Source organism: Carya illinoinensis, chromosome 1, assembly GCF_018687715.1.
Source record: "Carya illinoinensis cultivar Pawnee chromosome 1, C.illinoinensisPawnee_v1, whole genome shotgun sequence".
NCBI lineage: Eukaryota > Viridiplantae > Streptophyta > Magnoliopsida > Fagales > Juglandaceae > Carya > Carya illinoinensis.
In genome coordinates this window covers 21735001-21759790 of record NC_056752.1, presented here as the reverse complement: position 1 = coordinate 21759790, position 24790 = coordinate 21735001, and the positions used below count along the sequence as shown (strand labels likewise).

General features: G+C 37.9%; 1 protein-coding gene across 3 annotated transcripts in view; it reads left to right on the top strand.

Moving 5' to 3' along the window:
* The first annotated feature begins 7062 nt into the window (after positions 1 to 7062).
* LOC122313343 (beta-glucosidase 11-like) overlaps positions 7063 to 24790 on the top strand; it is a 100933-nt gene continuing 83205 nt past the window's right edge. Inside the window, exons 1-13 of one of the 3 annotated variants that reach the window (XM_043128283.1) lie at positions 7065 to 7282; positions 7437 to 7500; positions 7638 to 7693; positions 8577 to 8652; positions 8749 to 8820; positions 8961 to 9048; positions 10095 to 10356; positions 10638 to 10753; positions 10899 to 11119; positions 11491 to 11519; positions 11611 to 11698; positions 12357 to 12447; positions 12641 to 13007. In XM_043128283.1, coding sequence (XP_042984217.1) covers positions 7163 to 7282; positions 7437 to 7500; positions 7638 to 7693; positions 8577 to 8652; positions 8749 to 8820; positions 8961 to 9048; positions 10095 to 10356; positions 10638 to 10753; positions 10899 to 11119; positions 11491 to 11519; positions 11611 to 11698; positions 12357 to 12447; positions 12641 to 12890 — 1533 coding nt within the window. In that variant the 5' untranslated portion in view covers positions 7065 to 7162 and the 3' untranslated portion in view covers positions 12891 to 13007. Of the gene's footprint in view, positions 7283 to 7436; positions 7501 to 7637; positions 7694 to 8576; positions 8653 to 8748; positions 8821 to 8960; positions 9049 to 10094; positions 10357 to 10637; positions 10754 to 10898; positions 11120 to 11490; positions 11520 to 11610; positions 11699 to 12233; positions 12272 to 12356; positions 12448 to 12640; positions 13008 to 24790 lie in introns of those variants that run through there. The other 2 variants (XM_043128307.1, XM_043128292.1) reach the window with 2 other exon arrangements.

The following is a 24790-nucleotide window of genomic DNA, read 5'->3' as shown; positions in this document are numbered from 1 at the left end:
TTTAAAGTCCTATTAAGTGCCCTGGCCAAATGAAGGGCAAGGTGCCTATCCGCCTCCCAAATGAAGATATTGAGGGCACGGCTGTGATGTAGGTCTAGTTAGGACCACTAATTCTTGTGCTGAGCCCGATTTAGGGAGGTGGGTATCTACAATGCCCATATTGCTGCCTGCATCTCCCAATCTGGATGATCTTGATGGACTTATGGGACAAGCCCTTATTGATTTGGCTATGGCCTTTGACTTCAAGCTGCCTGCTAAGGGGTCAGACTCAATGGGTACTCCACCCTTTGAGTTTCCTTCTCTTCTTGCTTCTATGCCCAGAGGTGGTGAATCCACCTCTGATATATTTAAGACCATCTTTATGGATCGGCTAGGATCGTGACTCTTGAGATGGCACCTATTAGAATTGGAGTTGACCAAATTCCCTAGCACCTTACCTACAACTATTTCTGAGGATGTAACCCCTTCGACAGACAATGAATGAGTCTCTATCCCCTCACCCTCCCCATTCTCCTTCGGTGACAACATGGAAACTTCAACCCCTAGGGAGGGTCGTGGGTCATCAGGGGAAGATCATGTGATAGGGGTAATGAAGAAGAGGATGTTAGTGGAGATGAGGGGGACCTCAGCACCACTCCAGCCCATTACACTTTTACACCGGAGGTGGAGACCACTGCCACTCCCATTACGCCAGAGATAGAAACCACAGTTCACTCTATTGTGCAAGTCAGAGAAAAGGGGGCTGAGGGCCCTTCTCATGTGAGTTCCCTTTCCTAGGATGGGGGCATGATGGAGATTTCACGCTGCCTGAAAGACTTCTTGACTCCAGTACAACTTTGTTTACTATGTTGTCATCCCTCTACTCTTTTGCTTGTATGTGCACGCCTTAACTTATTGTTGTATCTTACAGGGTGTGGATAGATCGGTAGCCTGGATCATTAACAATTGTGCCAATCTAGATTTTGAAGTTCAAGAGTAGCAAAAGTTTGCCTGCTATGCCAAACGAGAGATTTCTCAACTACTAACTGAGAAGACTAAGGTGGAGTCTTACCTCGAGCAAGCTGATGGGCACATTTGCTCTCTGAAAGGTGAACTCGATATCCTCCATGATAAGGCATCAAATCTTAGAGAGCAATTACTCCATGTTGGGTCCCTTAATGCCAAGCAAGGCTTCACTCAATGATTGGCAGAATCTAAGCGCGATTTAGCTCACGCGCAACTGCATGGCGCCACGGAGGAGTTGGAATCCTCCCAGCAGCAGTTGGTGGCTACTGAGCAACACTGTTCTGAGCATGCTCAGGCACTAGCTATCACAAGCTAAGCTGTCTCATGATCCAGCTCAGAGGGAGTTTAGCACCCAACAGCTCTCAACACCCGTCAAGATAAACAAAAATAGGTCTTGATAAATTTGGATAAGAAGGTGAGGGAGCAGAAGAACCGACTGCATGAGTTAGAAGCGAATTGACTACTTCGAGGAGTGAGGTGGTACTCTTGCATCCACAATTGGCCTCTGCCATAAGTGTGAGGGATCGTGCCTTTGGGTACTGGTATGGGGCTGGGGTGGCTCGCCTACGAGCTCATATGTTGGCCCACCCTCGAACTAATCTGAAGCGTTTAAAGCTAGATGATTTCAAGCCCAATGGTGATACAATCCAATTTTTCGACTCCTTGGGGCACAAGATCATGCTTGATGCCTTCTCGAACTTGCCACCACCTTCAACATCCTTACAACCTTTGCCAACTCCTACTTCATGATAATTTTAACTTTTGTGTTTGTTTCTGAACTAGTTATATCAATTTGGATTTTTGTAACCAAGACTCGTATATTCCTTTGAAACCATGTTGGACAAATTGGCATTGATATGCTATGATATTTTGCTAATGGTGCCTTGTTTTAATCGAACAATCTTCATGTTCGATTGAATCTATACTTTGTATGTACGTCACCTCCTTGCAGTTAAGTATAGGAGTCGCAAGGTCTTTTGATCTCCATACCCATTTGGTTACACTGCAAGTCTTTGACTCAACTTTGGTGGCTAACTATGGGAGTCATGACGTCTTTCGATCTCCATGCCCTTTTGGTTGCACCACAAGTCTTTGAGTCGACTTTGGTGGCTAGGTATGCGAGTCGTGGGTCCTTTTGACCTCCACACTCTTTTGGCTGCACCACGAGTCTTTAACTAGACTTTGGTGGCTAAGTATGGGATTCATAGGCACACAAACTGGACAATCACTTGCCTTTATTGATCTTTTCCTTATTGAATACATAGTAGAAAAAAAACGAAGAGCAATTAAGGGTAGAATTTCTTCAAGTGCTCAGCATTCCAAGAGTGATGCAACTCTTTTCCTTGGTTGTCTTTAAGGCGGTATGACCCCAGTCAGTTGTTGGCTATCACTATGTACGGCCCTTCCCAACGCAGCTCAAGCTTTCCTTCATCTTGTGTTGTCACTCTTGTTTCCTTGAGAACCAAGTCGCCAACTTTGAAGGATTTGGGTTTGACCCGCTTATTGAAGTAGTGTCCTGTCCACCTTTTGTGGAGGACATTTTGGATCTCAGCTTCTTCTCTCTTTTCTTCTAGAAGTTCAAGGTGCTCCTTCAATGCTTTGTCATTCTCTACTTGATTAAAATGGCGGGTGTGTGTTGGAATACCTATTTCCACTAGCGCGACTTGATTTGCTTCTAAAAGCCAATGTAAATGGTGTCTTGCCTGTTACAGTCTTTACTATTTTCCTGTATGCCCATAATACTCCTAGGAGCTCTATTATCCACTCTCCTTTCTTTTCTGTTAGCTTCTTCTTTAAGATCCTAAGATCCCAAGTAAAGATTTATTTGTCAACTCCGCCTGGCCATTGGCTTTTGGGTGCTCAGGTGATGAGTACTTAACTTGGATTCCCAGCTCCTTACACCATTCCTTGTAATGCTCTAAGTCAAAATGTTTTCCATTGTCTGATATTATATTGTGAGGGATCCCAAATCAGCAAATTATATTCTTCCACAGGAACTTGGTGACGGCCTTCGCAGTTATGGTTGCTAGAGGTTCCACCTCTACCCACTTTGTAAAATAGTCCACGGCTACTATAAGGTGCTTCATGCCCCCCCTTTCCTAGCAGGAAAGGGCAGACTAATCAACTCACCACAAGGCAAATGGGCAAGGGGCTGTAATAGAGAATAGCTTCTCTAGGGGCCAATAAGGGATAAAGGAGTAGATCTGGCACTTGATTTATTTTTTGGCAAATTGCTTGGCGTCTCGGAGGGCGTTGGGCCAATAATAGCCAGCTCGAAGTGCTTTCCTCCCCAAAGCTTTCCCACCTGAATCATTCCCACAAACGCCCTTATGTATCTCGGCTAGGACGTACTGCTCCTCTTTTTGCCTAAGTCTAAATATTTTGAGATTTGCCTTGGCCCATTCTGGCTTTGTTGGTGCTAGTTGGTTCCCTTTTATTTCGATTGTTGGAATCTCTATTACCCTTCTGTGTACCTCCCATGGGAGATTCACTTCTTCTTTTATAGAGGCGGCTTTGGCTACTCTATCTACTATGGTGTTGTCTTCCTTGGGGTCTGTTTTAGGTTGAAGTAAGTCAGCTGGTTGCAGATCTCCCATACGCGGTTCAAATATTGTTTCAATTTTTCCCCTTTCATGGAGTATGCTCCGATGACTTGGTTTACCACAATTTGGGAGTATGCCTTCGCCTAGATTTTCACTGTGGTGCCATTGTTAAGGATGAGTTTCACACCACCAACTTCACGAATACTTGCAACATAATAAGAGGGTGGCACAGTATACCCAGTGGAACTTCGATGCCTAAGTTAGAGAAGTGATCTCAAGTAAAATGTATGAATAAATGTCAATGAGTTACCTTTAGGTGTTGTTTATAGAAGCATGGCGTGGTGAAGATTACCAACCTCTAAAAATATCTTGAAAACTCTCCATATAATTAGAGTGAGCTCATTCCTGATCAGTCAAGGCATTATCCATTATCTTCAATGTGTATCAATAAGACTCATTCTTGGATTTGTACTCAACTATTGGTGTAATACTCGGGCCTAAGGCCTAGCCCACGAATGGCCTAACTTCTGAGCTTCAAACAACATAGTTCAGTTATGCCTTTTCTTTTCAGTTCCCTTCACCAAGAACTGCTCCTTCTCATCCGTTATTCCTTAGCTCTCATCCTCGAGATCTACTCCCACTTCCTCTACTAGTTATCTCCATGGGGTTTTCTCATTTTCAAATGCCCATAACAGACTCTATCTCTCACTTTCACCTTCTTCTTGCAACTGCTTTTTACTGCAATTTTTGGTGGTCTTTCTCTCCAAATTTGGTGTCTTTGGGCTCTACCGAACGGTGGTAAGATCTTATCACTCCCACCATGCTCCTTCTCTCTTTGTGGGTTTTTCTCTATTTCGAAAATCTAAGTGTTCACATGTATGCCAGTGCATCTTTGGATCTGTCTGTGGGTTTCTTTGGTTGGTCTCGTTGTTAAACATTCTCATCGGCATGAATTTCTTATGCAACGGTAACTCTCTCTCTTTGAACTTCAAATTCCTTTTTTCTCTTGGTGTTCACTTAACCACCAGAAATATTAGTATTTGATTTTAATTATAGTCATCTTTGATTTTTATTCATTTACTTATTTTTCATCCTTGCTGATTTTTTTGCATAGTCGTACGATATCCTCATTGTTGCAAATTTCCTCGTTGCCATCAATATCCCAGATTTTCTAGTGAACCAAGGTAAGCCCTCGCTCTCTTTTATCCCATAAAGCTTAGAAAATTCTGTTATACTCGTCGAGTAAAGTTTTGTGCTATTTTGGTAATCATGAATAAATCAGTGAATTACAAGAAATTTTGATGGGAATGTTGGATGGATTTGGAATTGTTGGGGCTGGAAGTTGCTGAAAATTTTATTGGGTTATGTTTAAATAGTAGGATCTATAAATGGGTTGTTTCTCTTGTATATTGCTGGTCGGGTTAATATTGTTGGTTGTTTGAGTCCTTAAGTGGTTGTTCTGTTGAGATAAGGTAGTGTGTATAAATATATGGCAGATTGGAGTGGAGGAGTGATTTAGTTGAACTGTTATAAGTTGCTTTTGGGAGTTAATGAATAACTTAGAGGTTGTTTGAAATGGGTATTGTATTTATTCGTGAATATTTGACTTTGGTGACATGTCAAGAATAAGTTGGTTAACTAAGGAATAGGAATATTAACTTGACGTGTAAGTGGATTACATGACTGCTTTGATTGACTTATTTATGTACGGACAATAATCAAGAGAATTAGTGGTGGTGATTTTCGATCATTAAAATTCAATAAATATTTTTTGATTTGGGAGGTGAAACACTTAGAGGTCAAACTCAAGACTAAGTTAACACGTTACAAAGGTTGAGATAAGCAAGATTCCTATACTAGTTTTGTACAAAAGAAATAAAAATGAGGTAACCTTTGAAAATATGCATGTTTGGTTTTTAAAAGAAATCTAAAAACGACCTCAGGTGTTTGTTCTACATATGTATAAATTCTATATATGAGCAAGTATTTTCTATCATGACTGTGTAGACATAAGCTAATTTTGTGCGTTTTATTTTTTGAATAGAGAAAAGAGCGAAACAATTTTTTTTTTTTTACATGTTGCTTTGATTCAATAAAGACGTTCTAATTCATGAAATCTAAAAGTTTGTTGTGGTTAAAATGAAGATACTTGTTTTTGTTTTGTTGAATATATAAAATGATCTGAAGGTACACAATATTATGTTCTGATATAATGTGAAAGCTCAAAAACTTTGGTATGAGTTTCTAATTTTGCATCTGAATATGATCTGTTTCTAATGATATGTCTGTTCTGCTTCTGTTAAGGCCCAACCATGGATATAATGATGATTTATAACCCTACCGCAGGGGTGAAACTTAGAATGCAGCCCAGCCACAAGTATATTGGTGGTTTATAACCCTACCATGAGGGAGAAACATGGTATACGGCCTAACCATGGGTATAATGGTGGTTTGTAACCCTACCACAGGGGTTAAACATGGTATTTGTCCCGATGTGATGCTATGAGATGATATGAATATGATGTTTCAGATTGGAAATGCCAAAGGATTTTGTTTTTAGAAAAAGTTTAATTTCTAAAAAGTTTCGATATGATGTTCTGTAATAAGATTTGTTTCTGCATTATGAAAGAAAAAGTTTTATTTTGTATTTTGAATGTTATAAATGCTCATGTTTATATACCAGTATAGTTTCTTTATTTATTGAGTTGTTGATAATTTACTCCCTTATCTCCATAATATTTTTTAGATGACTTTGATGATACAGTTGATGAGTAATAGAGTATGTGGCTGGAATAGTTGATAATCGTGGTTGAGAAGCTTGGAATACGAGTGCTGTTGGAAGATTTATTTATTAAGTAATTTGATTTTAGTTTGTTAAGATGATTATGAAGACTTATGTATTATTTCAGTTCATTATGCTAATAGAGACATGTGGAGTAGTTGATTTATTTTATTTGAATTATAGTATCGAGGAGTCAATGGATTGATACGTTTAGTTAATTATATTAGAGGAATTTTATGTTTGGTTTTGGAGTCTTTGCAAATATATTTTGGATATGGAAGATATGATAGAAATTTGTTGAAGTGCCTATCAGGTTATAAGAGCTAACTTTTTGAACCTGCAAAATCAATTGGGCTTTCATAATAATGGGTATGTGGATACCAAATATCCATTTCAAGTAAGTTGAGAAATAGTGAAGTGAATTTTGTAGAGTTTACTTAAGATGAATTTAGATATATTTAGATATTAAAATGAATTAAAATATATTTATAAGAAGTTGAAAAAGATTATGGATCTCATATGTAAATAAGTTTTGAATTGAAAATAAATGTAGGTTTTATATGTAAAGAGGTCTTAAATTAAATAATATTTAATGATTTAAAAATTATGTTTTTTTAGACGTTGGACTAAATTTAAATTTAAAATTAACTCAGATGAGCTAGATGTTTCCATATTACAATCGTAGCCTTAAAAGGTCGTTGGTTAGGGAATTAGAGGATAATTATTGTGAGGCCATTGTTAAAACTGTTATTAAAGGAAAAAAGCGCTCCTCTCTTATCCTTTTCGCTTATCTTACTATGAGTGACTGAACAGTAAGTAGTACCGGATCAAAATGTTGAGGCTACTAGTTTTGCTGACGAATCTAGCAGTACTGGTTTTGAGTGCTGATAAATTTAGCAGAGATGACTTTCCTCCTGGTTTCGTGTTTGGGGCTTCGACCTCAGCTTATCAGGTTACCTTTTACCATTTTTTTTCGTCTGTTTTGATTGTTTAAGCATTCTGTTTTGATTTTGTTTTAGTAATTGTAATGAACGATCAAAGGCATCTATTCCGCCAAAATAATTGTACGATTTCTCTCACTTTTTCTAACAACTCTTTTGCGACAGGTTGAAGGTGCTGCAAACCAAGATGGGAGGACTCCTAGCATATGGGATACTTTCGCTAAAGCAGGTCAGTTTTTCTTTTTTTTTTTTTTTTTTTTTTTAAAAAAAGAAGGAATCGATTTCGATCGGAACAAGTTAATCAGAAATTTCATTATTCGAGAATAATAATAATTAGGATCGATTTAATTGCCCAACTCATTTCAGGGAATATGCATGGGGCCACTGGAGACACAGCATGTGATGGATATCATAAATATAAGGTCAGTCTACAAAATTACCCTTTCTTACAAGCAGGGGCGGGACCAGAAAACCTGGTTTTGCATTTTTATTGATTGTGTACGTCTATTCTTCTTTGGCCTCCTTCAAACTTTTTCTTATCTATTGATACTTTATCTTTCTTACACTACTTTTCTTTTCACGTTCGTTCTTTACATTTTTCTTCAACTCTTATCGAGCTTTAGTTATTTTACATCATAAATCTCTAACTGATACATATACTGATAATATTTTTTTTACTTCAAATTATGTTTATTATATTTTTTATTATATTTATTTATATATATATATATATATATATTACAACCTACATCTGAAAATGTGTACAAAAATTTTTAATATTTTAACAGTAATTCGCCCCCCAAAGATCAATTTCTAAATCTGCCGTTGGTGGTCGCTGTGATTTTGAGGCTGCCTCTCTTTTTTTCTTTCCTTTTTTTTTTAAAAACATTGATATGCTTTTTATACTAGTAATAAATAATATACTTATAATGGAAAATTACTGATAAAAAAAATATACTTATAATGGAAAAGTAAAATAAGTTGAGATGATATGTGTTGTCTTTTTGGGAAGAAGTTGGGAAAAATTTTTCATTTTAGATGAAAAAGTAGAGAACTGGAGATCAAAACCATCTTTACCAAAACATGTATAAAACCCAAGAATCTAGAGAGAGAGATGAACACAAAATTGGATCTCACATCACGTGTATTAATGGGCATTTAGTGTTAATCGGGAGACTCAAACGTGCAATAAGAAATGTAGTAAAACTCACTTTACGCACGTTTCTATCTCACCCACAACAAGTTTTATAAAACTCTAGGGGGACACATGTATGAATATGCTTACAACAAATTTAACTATTGCAGGAGGATGTCCAGCTTATGGGGGACACAGGGTTAGAAGCTTACAGGTTTTCCATATCTTGGTCTAGGCTTTTACCAAGTATGATCACGCAACTACTCTCATGGACTCATCAATACTGGTAAGCATGCATACAAGAAATAAGTCATTTCTGATTGTGAATGTTCTTTCTTTCAGATGGAAGAGGAACTATCAATCCAAAGGGTTTACAGTATTACAACAATCTCATCAATGAACTAATCAGTCATGGTTGAAGCCAATTTCCATCATATATATATATATATATATGTATATATATGATTTTAGTGATTTATTTTTTCAAAAAAGAAAATTTGTATGAGTAGATAAAAATTAGTATTTCTAAGATTGTTCATTTTATGATTAAGCAGGAATACAACCACATGTTACGTTACACCACAATGATCTTCCTCAAACACTGGAAGACGAGTATGGAGGATGGATTAGCCGAAAGAGTGTGTATGATTCTCAAATCTTATCTTCTTAATCAACTTATTTTCACATATATAGGCAACTTAAAATAAATAATTTCTCTCTTGCCCATGCAGTGAAAAAAACCTCCTAACCATAACCCGATTTTTCCCTCCCTCTAAATTCTTGTTTTGATGCGTAAAAGAATTTTTATTAGTAGAATAAAAAAAAATAGACAGTCGAAATACACAGGATGTATTTCTTTTGCTGAAGATGTATGTAGTAGTCATGTTGTCGCCTCACCCGTAGTGTGATCAGTAAAAGCGTGCTTAATTGCAAAGTGCTAAGGCTGATGCTCTCCCAATTGCAAAGCACCAAAGTCGAAATATGTTGCTTATCAAAAATGAATTAAATGCATTTACAACAGTAATACAGCTTTTAGGTGGTGTGAGCTTAGAAAATAAGTCGTTATATGCCTGGGACAATCATTTGTTATCCTTTGAAACCAATATGATAGTCCTAGTCCACCAATTGGGATTCATTACAAACACGTTTCTTCTAGCCTTATAAGTGAATGAACATGGGTCTGAACCAATTTATTAGTATCATTTCTCATTATTTTAATTTTTATCATTTGCACTGGATTTGTTGTGGTGGGATATGTGTTAGTCCCCACCCCCTGTTTTTGGACCTCAAATTTTTTATATATTCACTGACTATTTATAACAAAAGAATAAAAAAGGAAAAGTTGATCATTTTCACTTTTTACATATTTAAGATTTTGCTCTTTACATTCCAAATAACTAAAACTTGACACATTGTAACCTTTGCTCCCTCGATAAATTCTAACAGCTAATTAAATGAAAAGAAGATGAAATGACACAATCTTGAAGTTGGGATGTTAATAGAAGGTGGAAAATATTAGTTTTGTGAGCAAAATGCAAAATCCATAATAGTTTAAGGGTGCAAAATATACTTTATGATGACATGCAAAAGGAAAAAGAAAAAATAATATTGGTGCAGAGTACGTTGCTGCACAAAGCACCAAACAAAGCAAAGAATGTGAGTACTGAATAATCCAGATGTGAATGCAGGGAAGACTTTGAAGCATATGCGGATGTGTGCTTCAGGAAATTTGGTGACAGGGTTCCATATTGGACTACTTTTAACGAGGCCAATGTGTTTGTAATGGGAGGTTACGATGCTGGTATTTTACCTCCTCAGAGATGTTCATCACCATCTCGATTTGGGCTAAACTGTTCTAGAGGCAACTCCTCAACAGAACCATACTTGGCAGCTCATCATATATTGTTGGCACATGCATCCGCTGCTAGATTGTACAAGAACATGTATCAGGTATTATTATGAATTAAGCTGTTCATATTATATATGTACTGGACATGGCCCCTTTTTTATCCATGTCAAGCAAAGAGAAATTATTGTATGTATGTGTTAATCTCGTCAACTAAAAGCCAAATGATTCTTCTCAAGCTTATTTACATGATTTAATTAACTCCATCTGTCTTTTGTTTTGTCATTATTAATGATAAAATAAATAACTAAATATACCTATATATTTCGGCCATCAGCTTAATTGCATATATGTTATTGATCTAGAGAAACTTTGGTCCCTGCAGGAGAAGCAGCAGGGATTTATAGGGATCAATGTCCTTGGTTATTGGTTCGTTCCTCTTACAAACAGCTTAGACGATAAAATTGCCGCTCAAAGAGCCAAGGACTTCTTCTTTGGCTGGTAAGAAAGCTAAACGCGGTTCATGCATTATCCGGTGTCTTCTGTCATTCCCTTTCATAAGTGTATTGTGTATTGTAGAGAGCTGACTCTAAACTTATAATTTTGGTTTTTAGCGTCATATATATGTTTGTCATTTTGACTGTAGGATTGTAGATCCTTTGGTGTTTGGAGAATATCCCGATGCCATGAGAAAGAATGTGGGCTCAAGAATGCCGGTCTTCACCACTGCTGAATCCATTTGGATCAAGGGTTCATTTGACTTCCTTGGAGTGAACCATTACTCAACTTTGTATGCCAAGGACAGCTCCAGTAGCCTGAAAATCAAAGAGAGAGATTTTCATACAGACATGGCGGTAGAACTTTCAAGTATGTTGTTAATATATACAGATTATACTAGATGCAGGATTGAGACTAGCTTCACTAGGAGTAATGATTAGGCACTTCTCTAGTATGGATACCCGTGATATTCCCATCCTATCACAGGATGATATGTCAATAAAAATTGATGCTTGAATTTTAATTATATGGTATGCTGCGATAAGATGGGAGTATCCCAGGAATATATAATAATTTTTCTTTACATAGAATGCAATTCTTTTTTCTCGGCATGAGTGAGCTTACCAAGTGAGCTGTGCTAATCCGTGGTTGATTCTGAAAGTTTCTTTACAGTGCTCTACAAAATGTTCAGCTCACTATATATTTTATTTTTTATTTTTTGTTTTAAATTCTTGTTGCAGGCTTCGGAAATGATACATCCAGATTTGAGGTAAGCCTTTAAACAAAAAATTATAGAGCTCTTTTACTAATTATGTAATTGTTCAGTACTACATAGTTAGTAACCATATTGTTTTACACAGTTTCCAATTGTAGCCTGGGGCCTGCAAGAACTGCTGGAGTATATCAAGAGAGTTTATGGCAACCCTCCTGTTTACATCCATGAAAATGGTCTCTCTCTCTCTCTCTCTCTCTCTCTCTCTCTCCTTACACCAATATGTTAAGACATCCACTGAACAGGGTTTAGATGTTTTTTCTTTTTATATTGTTTTATAGATATACGTAAATGGAAAAATAAAATAGACAAACTATATAATGACAAAAAATTATTTATTAAATCTAATTAAAAAAAATACTGAATTAATTTCTGGGACCTAATCCTTTTTCAAACCACTTCCCACGGTATAAAAGCCATCTTAGATATCTCTCGTCAAATTGCTCTTCACAAACTTTAGCTATTTTATAATGGGGAGTATGTAAAATGACAATTAAACCCCTTGAAAAAGCTAGCAAAGTTGAAAAATCTTAAGTGAAAGCCTTAAAAAACCAAAACTAAAGAATACAGTAAACTGAAATTAATCTTTTGCTGTGGTTTTATGGTTAAAGTAAGTATTCTTATTTGCCGTTGAGTATCAGGTTTCATCCCAAACCATGATTAATGCGTGATATCCACGATCGAGTGAGTTTATTTATTTTTTCCCTTTAGGTTACCGTTGGAACAAGTGGTAGTGTGTCATAGCATTTCCAACCTATTCGATGTAAGCACAATTTACTGTCAACTTAGAGTTACAATCTAAATTAATAAATGTGGCATGGCATATCTGTGTAGGTGACCGTATGGTACGTAATTTGACATTGGAAGACTGGCCAAGGGTGGAATATTTGCATGCATACATTGGGAGTTTGCTTGATGCATTGAGGTACGTGTATAGACCTCACAAACCTCACACTGGATAATAATACACATCTACAACTATTTTACAACTTAGTTTATAATAATCAACGTAATTGTGTCATTTCATTAATTTTTTGCTTTTAACTCTTTTTGGTTCCTTTCTTTCTCCTCTTTACCCATTGTTCTTTAATTTATTTTTTTATTTTTTATTTTGGAAGGAATGGATCAAATACAAAGGGCTATTTTATATGGTCCTTGTTGGATTTATTCGAGTTGTTGGATGGCTTGGAATCCGGATATGGCCTATACTTTGTTGACTTGGATGATCCTGATTTAAAAAGGCAACCAAAACTTTCTGCGCATTGGTACTCCCATTTTCTCAAGAGATCAAAAGGCATGAGATTACATGGACTCACTGAACTTGGGATGAACTTATCTGCACTTTCTCACTCTCACTTCTTTCAGTAGACTCTTCTTTCCACATGCCGTTGCACAATGGTTTGGTGGTTTTACTTTTTTATCTATCATTGTTAACTCTTCTCCCAAAAGTGTAATTTTTTATTGCATTGCTGGCTACTCCACAAATATTATGTCTTGGAAAAAAAAAAAAATTATATGTAAATTGTTGACACCTGGAAAGTAAGTAAAAACTAGCATCATTATATCATGGGGCTAACATCAATGATGGCACAACACTGAAATCAGTCCGCATAATTGTCAAACAGGGGTAGTCAGGACCAACTAGAGGGTATTACAACATTGAAAAGGAGTTGCAAAACAGTCAATTACAGAGTAATTTCTACTTTAAAAAACAAATGACTAAGGATTTTTTAAATTATTTTGTGTTTTATTTGACAACATGATGTGGAATGATTAAAATGCACTGTTTCATACTAAATAAAATACCATTCGTTTCAAGTAAAATGGAGTGAATTATGTCATAATATTGCAAGGCTATTTTAGTTTATTTTATTTAGAATATAAGATCAATGGCATAAGACACAACAGAAGAAGAAAAAAATAAGGTCACATAAGCTTGGGTAGGAAACAAGTAGTAGTAGGGTAGTAAGGGTATTTTAAGGGGATTTTTCCCCCTTGGGCCTTAGGGCCAAGAGTGCGGGCCCAAATATGAGGAGCCTAGGCAGGCCAAGCAACCCCTCGGCCCATAGAGCCCCCGACCTTAGAAGAAAGAAAACAAGAGACGCGTTGTCTTGGCTCCCCCCTAAGCTACCTAGCCCTAAAAGGTTTGAACAAACGGACGAGCGGTAAACACGAGAAATCCTTGGTCCTCTAATAACAAATAAGGAGGTAAGGGGAATCTGACGTAGCACACCTGCTATAAGGCAGATGGAACATAAAGCCATGCCAAATTTATTACATCTGACTAAGGACATAGTTGAAGTGACATGTACCTCTAACATAGAGAATGGGTAATTGATTCCCAGAAATTAGATATATAAGATGATTTTCAGGTACTATAAACTCTCTATATACTTGTACTAAACTCTAGGACGAGATTGACTTTGGCATCGAAGACTTCCCAACAACCACCACGAACCCTGTCTCAAGGAGTTTTCTTTGTATTCGTAAGCTCAAGATCGAAGACTCAAATTACTGAGAGCCCAGCCTAAAAATGTGCGAAACATGACATTAACAGTAGCGCCGTTTGTGATCTCTACAAACTTTACATGTCTTTCGCATGCCTGCAAGGAACTGTTCTTAGATGACTTGGGGACAGAACAAGGCAACGACATTGATAAACATTGGAGCAACGGTCGTAGAAATGGAGCAGCAACGAGGGAAGGAGAAGGAGGCGCCTGATGGAACCACCACTGGGTTGAAAGATAGGGCGGTGGCAAATGAGTGTGCAAGCTCTGGTAAGACTGGAGGGGGAGCCAGCATCGTGGGGAAAGGAGAAAACGTGCAGAGCGTCATCCCACCCCCACTCGAATGCACCCTAGCAGACGGCGAGGTTGGAGAGAAGCATGCGCTTAGGAAGGTGGAGCCAAACAAGCTGCTAGAGCTGGTCTCACTGGATCCAAGCCATCCATAAGCCACCACCAGGATTGGCACCTGGATGATCCTCGAGATGCAAGACTATATGCAGCAGCTCCTTGTGGAGCACCAAGACGTATTCACTAGGAGTCACGAAGACATGAATTGACCTAGAGATCATGCAGCATCATTTGAGTGTGGACCCCAAGGCCAAGGGGGTGAGGCAAAAATGCAGAAGCTTCAACACAAAGAAGAACACCGCTATTGCTGCAGAGGTTAACTGGTTACTTATGACAAGATTTATACAAGAGGCTCACTACCAGGACTGGCTATCCAATGTGGTGCTGTTAAAGAGGCCAAGCAGCAAGTGGAGGATGTGCATGGATTTTATCGACCTAAATAAGGCATGTCCAAAGGATAGCTTCTCGCTTCCTCGCATCGACTTGATCGTTGACTCGACAGCGGTTCATTGCATGCTAAGCTTCATGGACGCCTACTCCGGGTACAAGCAAACCTGCATTAACCCGGACAACGAGGAGAAGAAATTGTTAATCACAGATTGGGGGCTATACTGTTACTTAGCCATGCCTTTTGGGTTGAAGAATGCATGGGCCACCTACCAATGGTTAGTCAACCGCATGTTCAAGGACCAAATTGGGAATAATATGGAAGTGTACGTGCACAACTTGCTGGTTAAAAGTGGAAACATAGAGCAGCACTTGGATGACCTCTGAGAAGCCTTCACGGTATTGAGGCAATACCAGATGAAGCTGAAACCTGCAAAGTGTGCTTTCGGCATAGGCTCTGGGAAGTTCCTAGGTTTCATGGTTTCAAAGCGAGGAATTGAAGCCAACTCAAAGAAGGTGGGAGCTATGCTCAATTTGCCTGCCCCTCGAAGCATAAACGATGTTTAAAAGCTCGCGGGCTGAGTGGTGGCCCTCAATCGCTTGTGTCAAGATCCACTGATAAATGAATCCCCTTTTTCAAAGTGCTATGAAAGGCCCAAAACTGGGATGAAGACAGCAACCAAGCATTCAATGCCCTCAAAAAGTACATCACTAGCCTTCCATTGCTCAACCAGCCTAGGTGCAGGGAGGTCTTATCTTGTACCTATCTATCTCCTTACAGGTGGCTCACTTTCGCCTTGATAGTGACCACTCAGAAGCTTTGCTCGTATTTCCAAGCCCACCCAGTCAAAGTCCTCACTAAGGACATACGAGCCGACTCCCAGATGGTGGTTAGCTGAGTCTAAGGGGAGTTTGTGGCAAAGAGCGAGAAGCTAAAAAAGTACCTAACGCTGATAGAGTCCGAGCGCTCTTGCTTCAAGTATTTCCAAATTTAACAAATTCTGAGGGCCAAGAACTACAGGGTGGACAGGCTTGCAAGAGCGGCCTCTAGGCAAGATAATGCCCCACTCCCAGAACCAACAATATTTAGGATCGTTGAGATATCCGTCGTGGGGATCGAAGCGATGGAGATCAAGCCATGAGCGCCAAAATGGGCCTCAAACAGAATCAAATATTTGGACGCCAACGAAGTACCCAACAACAAGTGGGGAGCTAGAAAGATCAGGAACCAAGCAGCATAATACACCATAGTTGATGGCATTTTGTATCGGAGGGGATACTCCAAGACCCTCCTGAGGTGTATCTTGTTCGAGGAGGCCCAATACGTGTTAGCAGAATTACACGAGGGAATCTGCTGCATCCACTCTGGAGGAAAAGTGGTAAAGTAATGCATGCAGGGTATTACTAACCACGTGCCCTAAAGAATGCCAAGGAATATGTGTGGAGATGACAAAGTGCCAAGAATATTCCAAGGTCCCTCATCGCCCGTCGGAAGAATTGACGTCGATCACCTAGCCCTAGCCCCTTCACCCGTGGGGGGTCGACCGGTAGGCCCCCTCCCCTAAGGCAAAATGGGAGTGAAGTTAATTGTGGTTGCGATAGACTACCTCACCAAGTGGGTAGAGGTTGAGGTGCTGGCGACAATCATGGCGAGCAACATCACATGTTTCGTATGAAAGAATGCTGTATGTAGGTTCGGCATCTGTGACAACCAATATTTTTGCTAAGCTTTTATTCATTTTATTATGTATTGATAAATTGGGTCAAGAGAGGAGGAATAATCCTTTGAGACTATTTGGTTGGATTGGAAGGCATATAAGGCATTGAGGAAGGCCCAAGCCTAAGTGGATTTCGGCATTGTAGTAAGATCTAGGTTTGAAGCCCATGGAATTAGGGCATACACGCCTACCCTAAGGGAAATGATTTGGTTTTTCCATGTGTCATGCATGCAAAGAAGGAAGACAAAGGGACATGAAAATTTGGAATTTGAGGGAAGCACAAAGGTGCATGCACGGCAACCATAGAGGGAAGTGATTTGGTTCTTGCCATGTGTCATATATGCAAATAGGAAAGGTGAAGAGTTCTCTTGGGAAAGACAAGATCTTGTTGGGAAAAGGGGCTACACACCTTCTAGGGTTTCTAGAAAGAATCTTGGAAATGATCCCTTGAGGTGAACGATTAGGGCAAGGGTTTTGGTGCATTTTGTGATCAATCACACAATGTCCAAGACATTGGTGGAAGAAGATCTCCTTGGGAAGAGATGGAAATTTCAGCCACCATGCACACACCCACACTTTCACATGCCACTTGGCACACATGCAAACATGTAAGAGATTGAGGAAGATCTTAGTTAGAAAAAAGACCAAATTGCCAAAAGGTTCATTGAACCAAGACACGAGATGAAGGGTAAAAATGGAATGGGGTTTCGGTTTTAGAGGAAGAGACGCCACTTGTCCAAAAGTGCTATTGTATTTCCAACACACTCAAATGATAAGGAAGGGGAAGAGGCTTAGGTTGACATGCCACTTGGCATCCATGCAAATGAGCTTGGCTTGTGCAAGAAGCTTTTTGTATTGTAAAAAGATGGGGGTGTCGAAAACCCCATCTTTTTAGTCATTTGGAGGATTTTCTTGTGAAGTATTCAGCCACCACCTTTCTCTCCACTTTCCATCACTTTCTCACCATCCAAACACTATTCATGTTACTCACTTCTCTTTCAAATATCATTTTGAGGGAAAACAAGGCTAGAAGATACTTCTAAGGAAAGAATCATAGAAGGTATGAAGCCAAAACCACATTTCCATTTCACATACACACACACGGTCTTGAGATGCATGTTTTGGTTCTTAGCAAGTTCATTATGAACTCATGCCCTCACACACACACACATTTGAGCTAGAAGAAGTTAGCTCATATTTTGAGAAGTTTTCCTTATGAACTCACACCTAGACACACATGGGTTTAGGGTTTTAGTTGATGAAAGTTACGAATTTGAAGAGTGGAGGTCCAAAATATTGGAAGTTTTTCCTTGGGCTAGATGCCATAAACTTACACATACACACATGGGTTAGGGTTTTACACAAACCAAACCTAATGGTTTTGTATTTATATTTTCAGTTTGCTTATTTATCGATTGTGGATTTTTGTAAGTAAACTTCTAACTTGTACTTGATATTTTATGTATATGCAATGTAAACTTACTTGTTGTTTGGTTGCACGATTTTGCTTGATGAAATGGTGTTCTTCTATATGTTATAATCAGATCCATTGTATGAATGTTCAACTTATGATTGAAGTCGTCATTGTGTTAGCTTATATCATGAGTAAGGAAGGAAAGACCATGTTAGTGTTTCGTATTTGCATGATTTTCTCTATACTTATGAAGGTTTTTGTACTATTGAGTCTCTTATAAGATGCTAACCGAGAAAATGATTGTTCTTCGATGAATATACTTATTCATATATTCAGCCATACATGGTGTTCATTGTTGTTATTTTATGTTATAAAAAGGAAGTGGAAGGCCATGATTAGGGTTTCATTTTTTTCATGATGTTTAAAATATTCATATTCTAATCTTTTAAAGGATTAAACTCAAGGAAATGCTTGTTTTTCCTAAGCATGCTCCCTTGTAAGTTTCGGCTATATATGAGAAATTATAGATAAAGTTTTGTTAATCATTTTAAAATATTCTAAGTTCATAAAAATGGATGTAACATGTTTTTAAGACTAGGAGGTTTCGGCCATAACCATAGATGAAGGGGTTAGCTTGTTTTTATTAAAGTTTTGAAGGCATGAAATTAATTCTCTTGCATGATAGTGTTTGATGTGATTCGGCCATTGCATGATGTATGTGGAGTTTTGTATGCTCACCTCTTGTTTGTAATCAATGTCTTAGAATTTATGAATAAGAACATGGATGTGCATGATTACTTGCTATATGGTCATGATAAAGTTTTGGCATTTGCATGTGTCTCATGAAAGCACAAAGTTTCATAATCCATGTCATATGCATTGGGTTTTGTGAACTTTTCAAAAGAAAAAAAGTCTTTTAAAGTTTTATCACGACCCCAAATGCTAGGATGGTGAATTGCCCTAGTGGAACTCCTCTATCCACTCAAGAGTGTCTAAAATGGATGGTAACGCCTGGGTCAACGAAGTATAGTCGGCGGACCTTGAATAGCTCAGTGACTCAAGAAACTCTTACCAACCCTTAATGAGTCAAATGTCAAGATTTCGTCCCTAGATCCTAAGCAAATCTTGACGTTTAAGGATAATATTAATTTCATGTCGAGGTATCTTAAGCAAGCCCGAGACTTTACTTTAGAGGCAAAGAAGGTTGCTGCTGAGTTGGGATTACTAGAACTGGATCCCCGAAAGACCAGGGGAGTCTTCTTGAGTCTAACAGAGGATGGAACTCTGGGGACCTTCCGTAAGATCTTTTGAGGATGGATGATTTATTTTGATGACACTTGATGACCTTCCGTAAGACCTTCCATAATCTTGATTTTATTTAGAGGAATCACTAAGATTTTTGTAGTTACAAATTAAACTAAGATCAACTCAAAGAGAAATACACAAAGGAAATAAAACTAACGTTCAAAGATTAAATTAATGGGAAAGAAAACTTCTAGGAAATCGATTTTACCTAATTATTCACTATGCTTTTCTCATCCAGCTAATTTAATTTAATTCTTTTTGTTCATTAGCAAATATCTAATTCATCCAACAGCCTCTTTCGATAGTCAATTGGAAATTATTCTTATTCATCAATTCACACAAGAATATGCAAATTAAATAATCAAGAAAGTAATACGACTAATGATTTAATTACTACATAGGTTCATACAAGTCTTTTGATCTCTATACTTACCTATGCTGAAATATTCAAGATCTACCCTATGATTCCCTCTTTTGATAGCAAATCACAAGATTAAATATCATCTAATCAATGGCCAGTTAATTAGAAGCAATAAACTCAGAATAAATCAGATAAACAAAGAGAGAATTGCCTTAAATTAGCATAGACAATCAAGCATAGTTCGGAGCTAGGTTATATCGTTTTCCTAAAATAAATAAAATTTAGCTCATGCTAGAAAGGGAATTCAACATAAACGAATTCACCATAATTGTTCTGAGAATATTGGAAGAAAATAAACGCTAAAAAATACTCCTCGCAGCCGCAACTCGTCTTCAAAAACTCAAGGAAATGTTTCAATGCTTTTCTCTCGTCTGTGCTCGTGTATGATTCCAATGTACGTGCAATATATGGAATTCCATCTCCAAAACAGATGATTTGAATCCTTCTAGCTATGTTTTTCTGTCTCAAAAAGTATTCTCCAGTCAAAAGGTACGGTCATAGAGTGAAAAATCACTTTTATATGGTGTGACGGCGGAAAACCCTTGATCTGTCAAAATACGATGTTCGCTCGAGCGGGGTGTCGAGCGAGAATCGAGCGTTCGACTCTGCCTAAATTCGCTCGAGCGGCTTGTCGAGCGCACATCGAGCGTTCAACTCTGCCTGACTTCGTTCGAGCGGCCAAAAGCCTCCGCTCGAGCGATCTTTGTTTTCCTCCAACCCGCTCGAGCTCACTGTCGAGCGGCAGTCGAGCGTTTGAATCTGCCTGAATTCGCTCAAGCGGCTAAAAGCTTCCGCTCGAGCGATCTTGTAAATCTGCAATACGAAATTTTGCAAGTCATCAAATACCCCCAAACTTACAACTTTGTTTGTCCTCAAACAAAAAGAAAAGCAAATGATAGTTTAGGCAATATCAACTCGACCCCAAAGAGAAGTATCATCACTCACCAAGCTTTTATGAATTTAAATTTCATCACTAGTATCTTACTCTTTTAACATCAAAGATAGCAAGAAAATCAATCAAAAATTTTGCAATTTGTCAAGCAAGAGTTAGGTGTTTACTTCAACTTAAAGTTAAGACCTTGAGTGTGTGTGTGCTATAGTCAATTTAGCCTCAAACCACCTGCAAACTCAGATAAAAGTAGAACAACCAAAATCAGAAGAATTCTCTTAAAACTTAACCCCATAAGTCCAATTTTCAGAAATCTTCTCCACTAATGTAGTCAACACCAAAATCAGAGATCAAAAGGTCTTTAATAAGGTTGTAATGATAGGCCATAGGGTGAGGGTTAAGAAAGAACTGGATATGGAAAATAAAAGCAAACTGGAAAAATACTTAGTGAAAAGAACATTAAAAGAGATACCCACATGATTCAAATCATAGCTCTTTCTTGGCAATATGCTCATACTTGTGGCATTATTGTTGCTGTAATTACTGGAGCAATACCAACAATTCCTTTAACAAAATCTGAGGTGATACATACTCCGCTTAGTGACTTCTTTTTCTTTTTCTTTTTCTTTTTTTTACTATCTTTCTTCTTCTTTCTTCTTCTTCTTCTTTGATCAATCAGAGCAAATATAATACAGTTCATCATGAAATAAATTTTCTCTTTTAAATGTAACTCTTCACCAAAGTATTTTCTCAAACTATCAAAAGTAGATTCATTGTTTTTCAGGCTTAGAGCGGGCATGGTTTATTTAGTTCAAAGAATAAATAAAGGCTTATGAAGGTTCAAGGGGGTTGACTATGGAAACACACCATGTAATGATGGCATGATATTTAGGACGACTGGGAAAGCTTTTTGGTTATGCCAAAGAAATGCCTAGATCATTTCTCTGATATTTGGTCTCAACTAGGATTTCGTATCAAGGACCCATCAACGGATTCTAGAGCAAAGCAAAATCGAACTTCCCTCTTTCAATTAATTCAACTTCTTCTCTTCATAAGCAAAATGGAATAAGAGAAAAACGACTATGTCCTCAATTATGTTCAAGGTCAAAGATTTAAACCAAAGTACCCACAAAACTCCACTTGACATAAAAGAAATTTTTGAACATTTTTCTCAAAACCATTTTCAATCACAAATTTCAGAATCATAGAGAATTAAATCTTACTCCACTGCATGCTTGGTAAGAGAATCAAACAACCCAAGACTTAGAAGACAAAACGATCAAATGACTATAGGAGTTTACACCCCCAAACTTAAACTAAACAATGTCCTCATTGTAATGCAGAAGTAAAAAGGATTGAAGAAATAAAAGGAACTTCCCTGATTTCATGATGAATCTTCCGTAGTTTAAAATTTTTTTCAGCTCTTTATTCATGCTAAATAAATCTGCATCAAAAACCAAATTATTAAAACTAAATAAATAAAGATAATAAAATTAATGAAAGAATGAAAGATAGATCTATGGGTTGCCTCCCATAAGCGCTTGTTTTAAAGTCTACAGCCAGACTTTTCAATCATCATCAATTAGGATCTCCAAGAGGAATAAATGCATAGTTCCTCTCCGTTTGTTCTCCACAGTAATGCTTCAATCTCTGACCATTAACTCTGAAAATATTCCCTGTCTTGTCCTTCAAATCTACTGCTCCAAAAGATAAAACTTCATGAATTGTATAAGGACCTGTCCATCTTGATTTTAACTTTCCTGAAAGTGTTTGAGTCGTGAATTGAAGAGTAAAACTTGTTGTCCTGGTGCAAACTCTCGCCTAAGAATCTATTTGTCATGCCACTTCTTCGTCCTTTCTTTATAGATCTTTGCATTTTTCATATGCATCATTCCAGAACTCTTCCATCTCATTCAATTGAAGAAGTCACTTTTCACCTGCTGCCTTCAAATCAAAGTTAAACTTTTTTACAGCCCAATAAGCTCTATGCTCCAACTCCACAGGAAGATGACATGCCTTTCCAAACACTAATCGGTATGGAGACATCCCGATAGGTGTTTTAAAGGCTGTACGGTATGCCCACAAAGCATCATCAAGCTTCTTTGCCCAATCCTTTCTATTGGTTTTGACCGTCTTTTCAAGGATGTTCTTGATTTCTCTATTTGAAATTTCAGCTTGGCCATTAGTTTGAGGATGGTAAGCAAGTGATATCTTGTGTTTTACACCATATTTAAAAAGAAGATTATCAAACAACTTGTTGCAAAAGTGAGTCCCTTCATCACTAATAATAGCTCGTGGAGTGCCAAATCTTGTGAATATATTCTTGTACAGAAATTTGAGCACTACCTTTGCATCATTTGTTGTTGTAGCAATTACTTCCACCCATTTTAACACATAGTCAACTGCTAATAAGATATAAGCAAAACCAAAAGAAGGAGGAAAAGGCCCCATAAAATCTATTCCCTAAAAATCAAACAACTCAACTTCTAAGATACCTTTCAGTGGTAGCTCATGATGCCTTGAAATATTTCTCATACGTTGGCACCGGTCACAAGTTTTCACCAAAGTGTAACTATCACGAAAAATAGAAGGCCAAAAGAACCCACTTTGAATCACCTTAGCTGCTGTACGGGTGGCTCCAAAGTGTCCTCCATATGATGAGGAATGGCAATGATGGAGGATGTCTTGCATCTCTTCTTCTGGCACACATCTTCTAATGATTTGATCAGGGCATCTTTTGAACAACAAAAGCTCATCCCAAAGATAATAATTCACATCATGCAAAAACTTCTTACGTTGATGGTAAGTAAGATCAGGTGGTAAAACTTTACAAGCTAGGTAGTTAACAATATCAGCATACCACGGAAGCTTGATCTCACATGCAAACAACTGCTCATCAGGGAATGCCTCTTGGACCACTGAATCTGGTCTTTCTTCCTCTTGCTTTAACCGAGAGAGATGGTCAGCCGCTAAATTTTCACTTCCTTTCTTATCTCGAATCTCCAAATCAAATTCTTGAAGAAGGAGGATCCAACGAATTAGCCTCGGCTTAGCATCCTTCTTGCCAAACAAATAGCGAAGTGCTGCATGATCAGTGAACACTATCACCTTTGTACCAATGAGGTAAGGCCGAAATTTATCACAAGCAAACACCACAGCAAGCATCTCCTTCTCAGTTGTCGTATAATTCAATTGAGCTTCATTCAATGTCCGGCTTGCATAATAGATGGCTCTAAACAACTTATCTCGCCTTTGCCCCAACACTGCTCCAATTGCAAAGTCACTTGCATCGCACATAATTTCAAAAGGTTGACTCCAATCAGGCACAATCACAATTGGTGCTGAAATTAGTTTCTCCTTGAGTGCATTAAAGGCCTGCAAACAAACAACATCAAAGTCAAATGCAGAATTTTTCTCAAGAAGATTACATAAAGGTTTAGAGAGTTTAGAAAAATCCTTGATAAATTTTCTATAAAATCTCGCATGTCCCAGAAAACTTCTGATTCCCTTCACATTCTTTGGAGGTGGTAGTTTCTCTATGGTTACAATTCTGATTCGATCCACCTCAATTCCTTTAGATGACACTCTATGGCCAAGCACGATCCCTTCTTAAACCATGAAATGACACTTCTCCCAGTTCAGGACTAGATTTTTATCTTCACATCTCTGCAAAATAAGAGCTAAGTTATGCAAACAATGATCAAAAGATGTACCAAAAACTGAAAAGTCATCCATGAAAACTTCCATTATATCTTCCACCATATCAGAAAAGATAACCATCATGCAACGTTGAAATGTCGCAGGGGCGTTGCACAATCCAAATGGCATCCTCCTAAAAGCAAACGTTCCATAGGGGTATGTGAATGTCGTTTTCTCTTGATCTTCAGGAGCTATGGCAATCTGATTATACCCTGAATAACCATCTAAAAAGCAATAGTAAGAGTACCTAACCAATCGATCCAACATTTGATCAATGAATGGAAGCGGAAAATGATCCTTCCTTGTTGCTTTATTCAACTTGCGGTAATCCATGCATACACGTCATCCCGTGACCGTTCTTGTAGGAATGAACTCATTATTGTCATTTTTCACTACCGTCATTCCACCTTTCTTTGGTACAACTTGCACTGGACTTACCCATGAACTATCTGAAATAGCATATATAATTCCAGCATTAAGGAGTTTCAAAATTTCAGCTCTCACGACTTCCTATGATGCTATGTTGCTTCCTAAAGTCAGTCTCTCAAAAAATGGGATCGGTTGGACAACTTTTTGATGA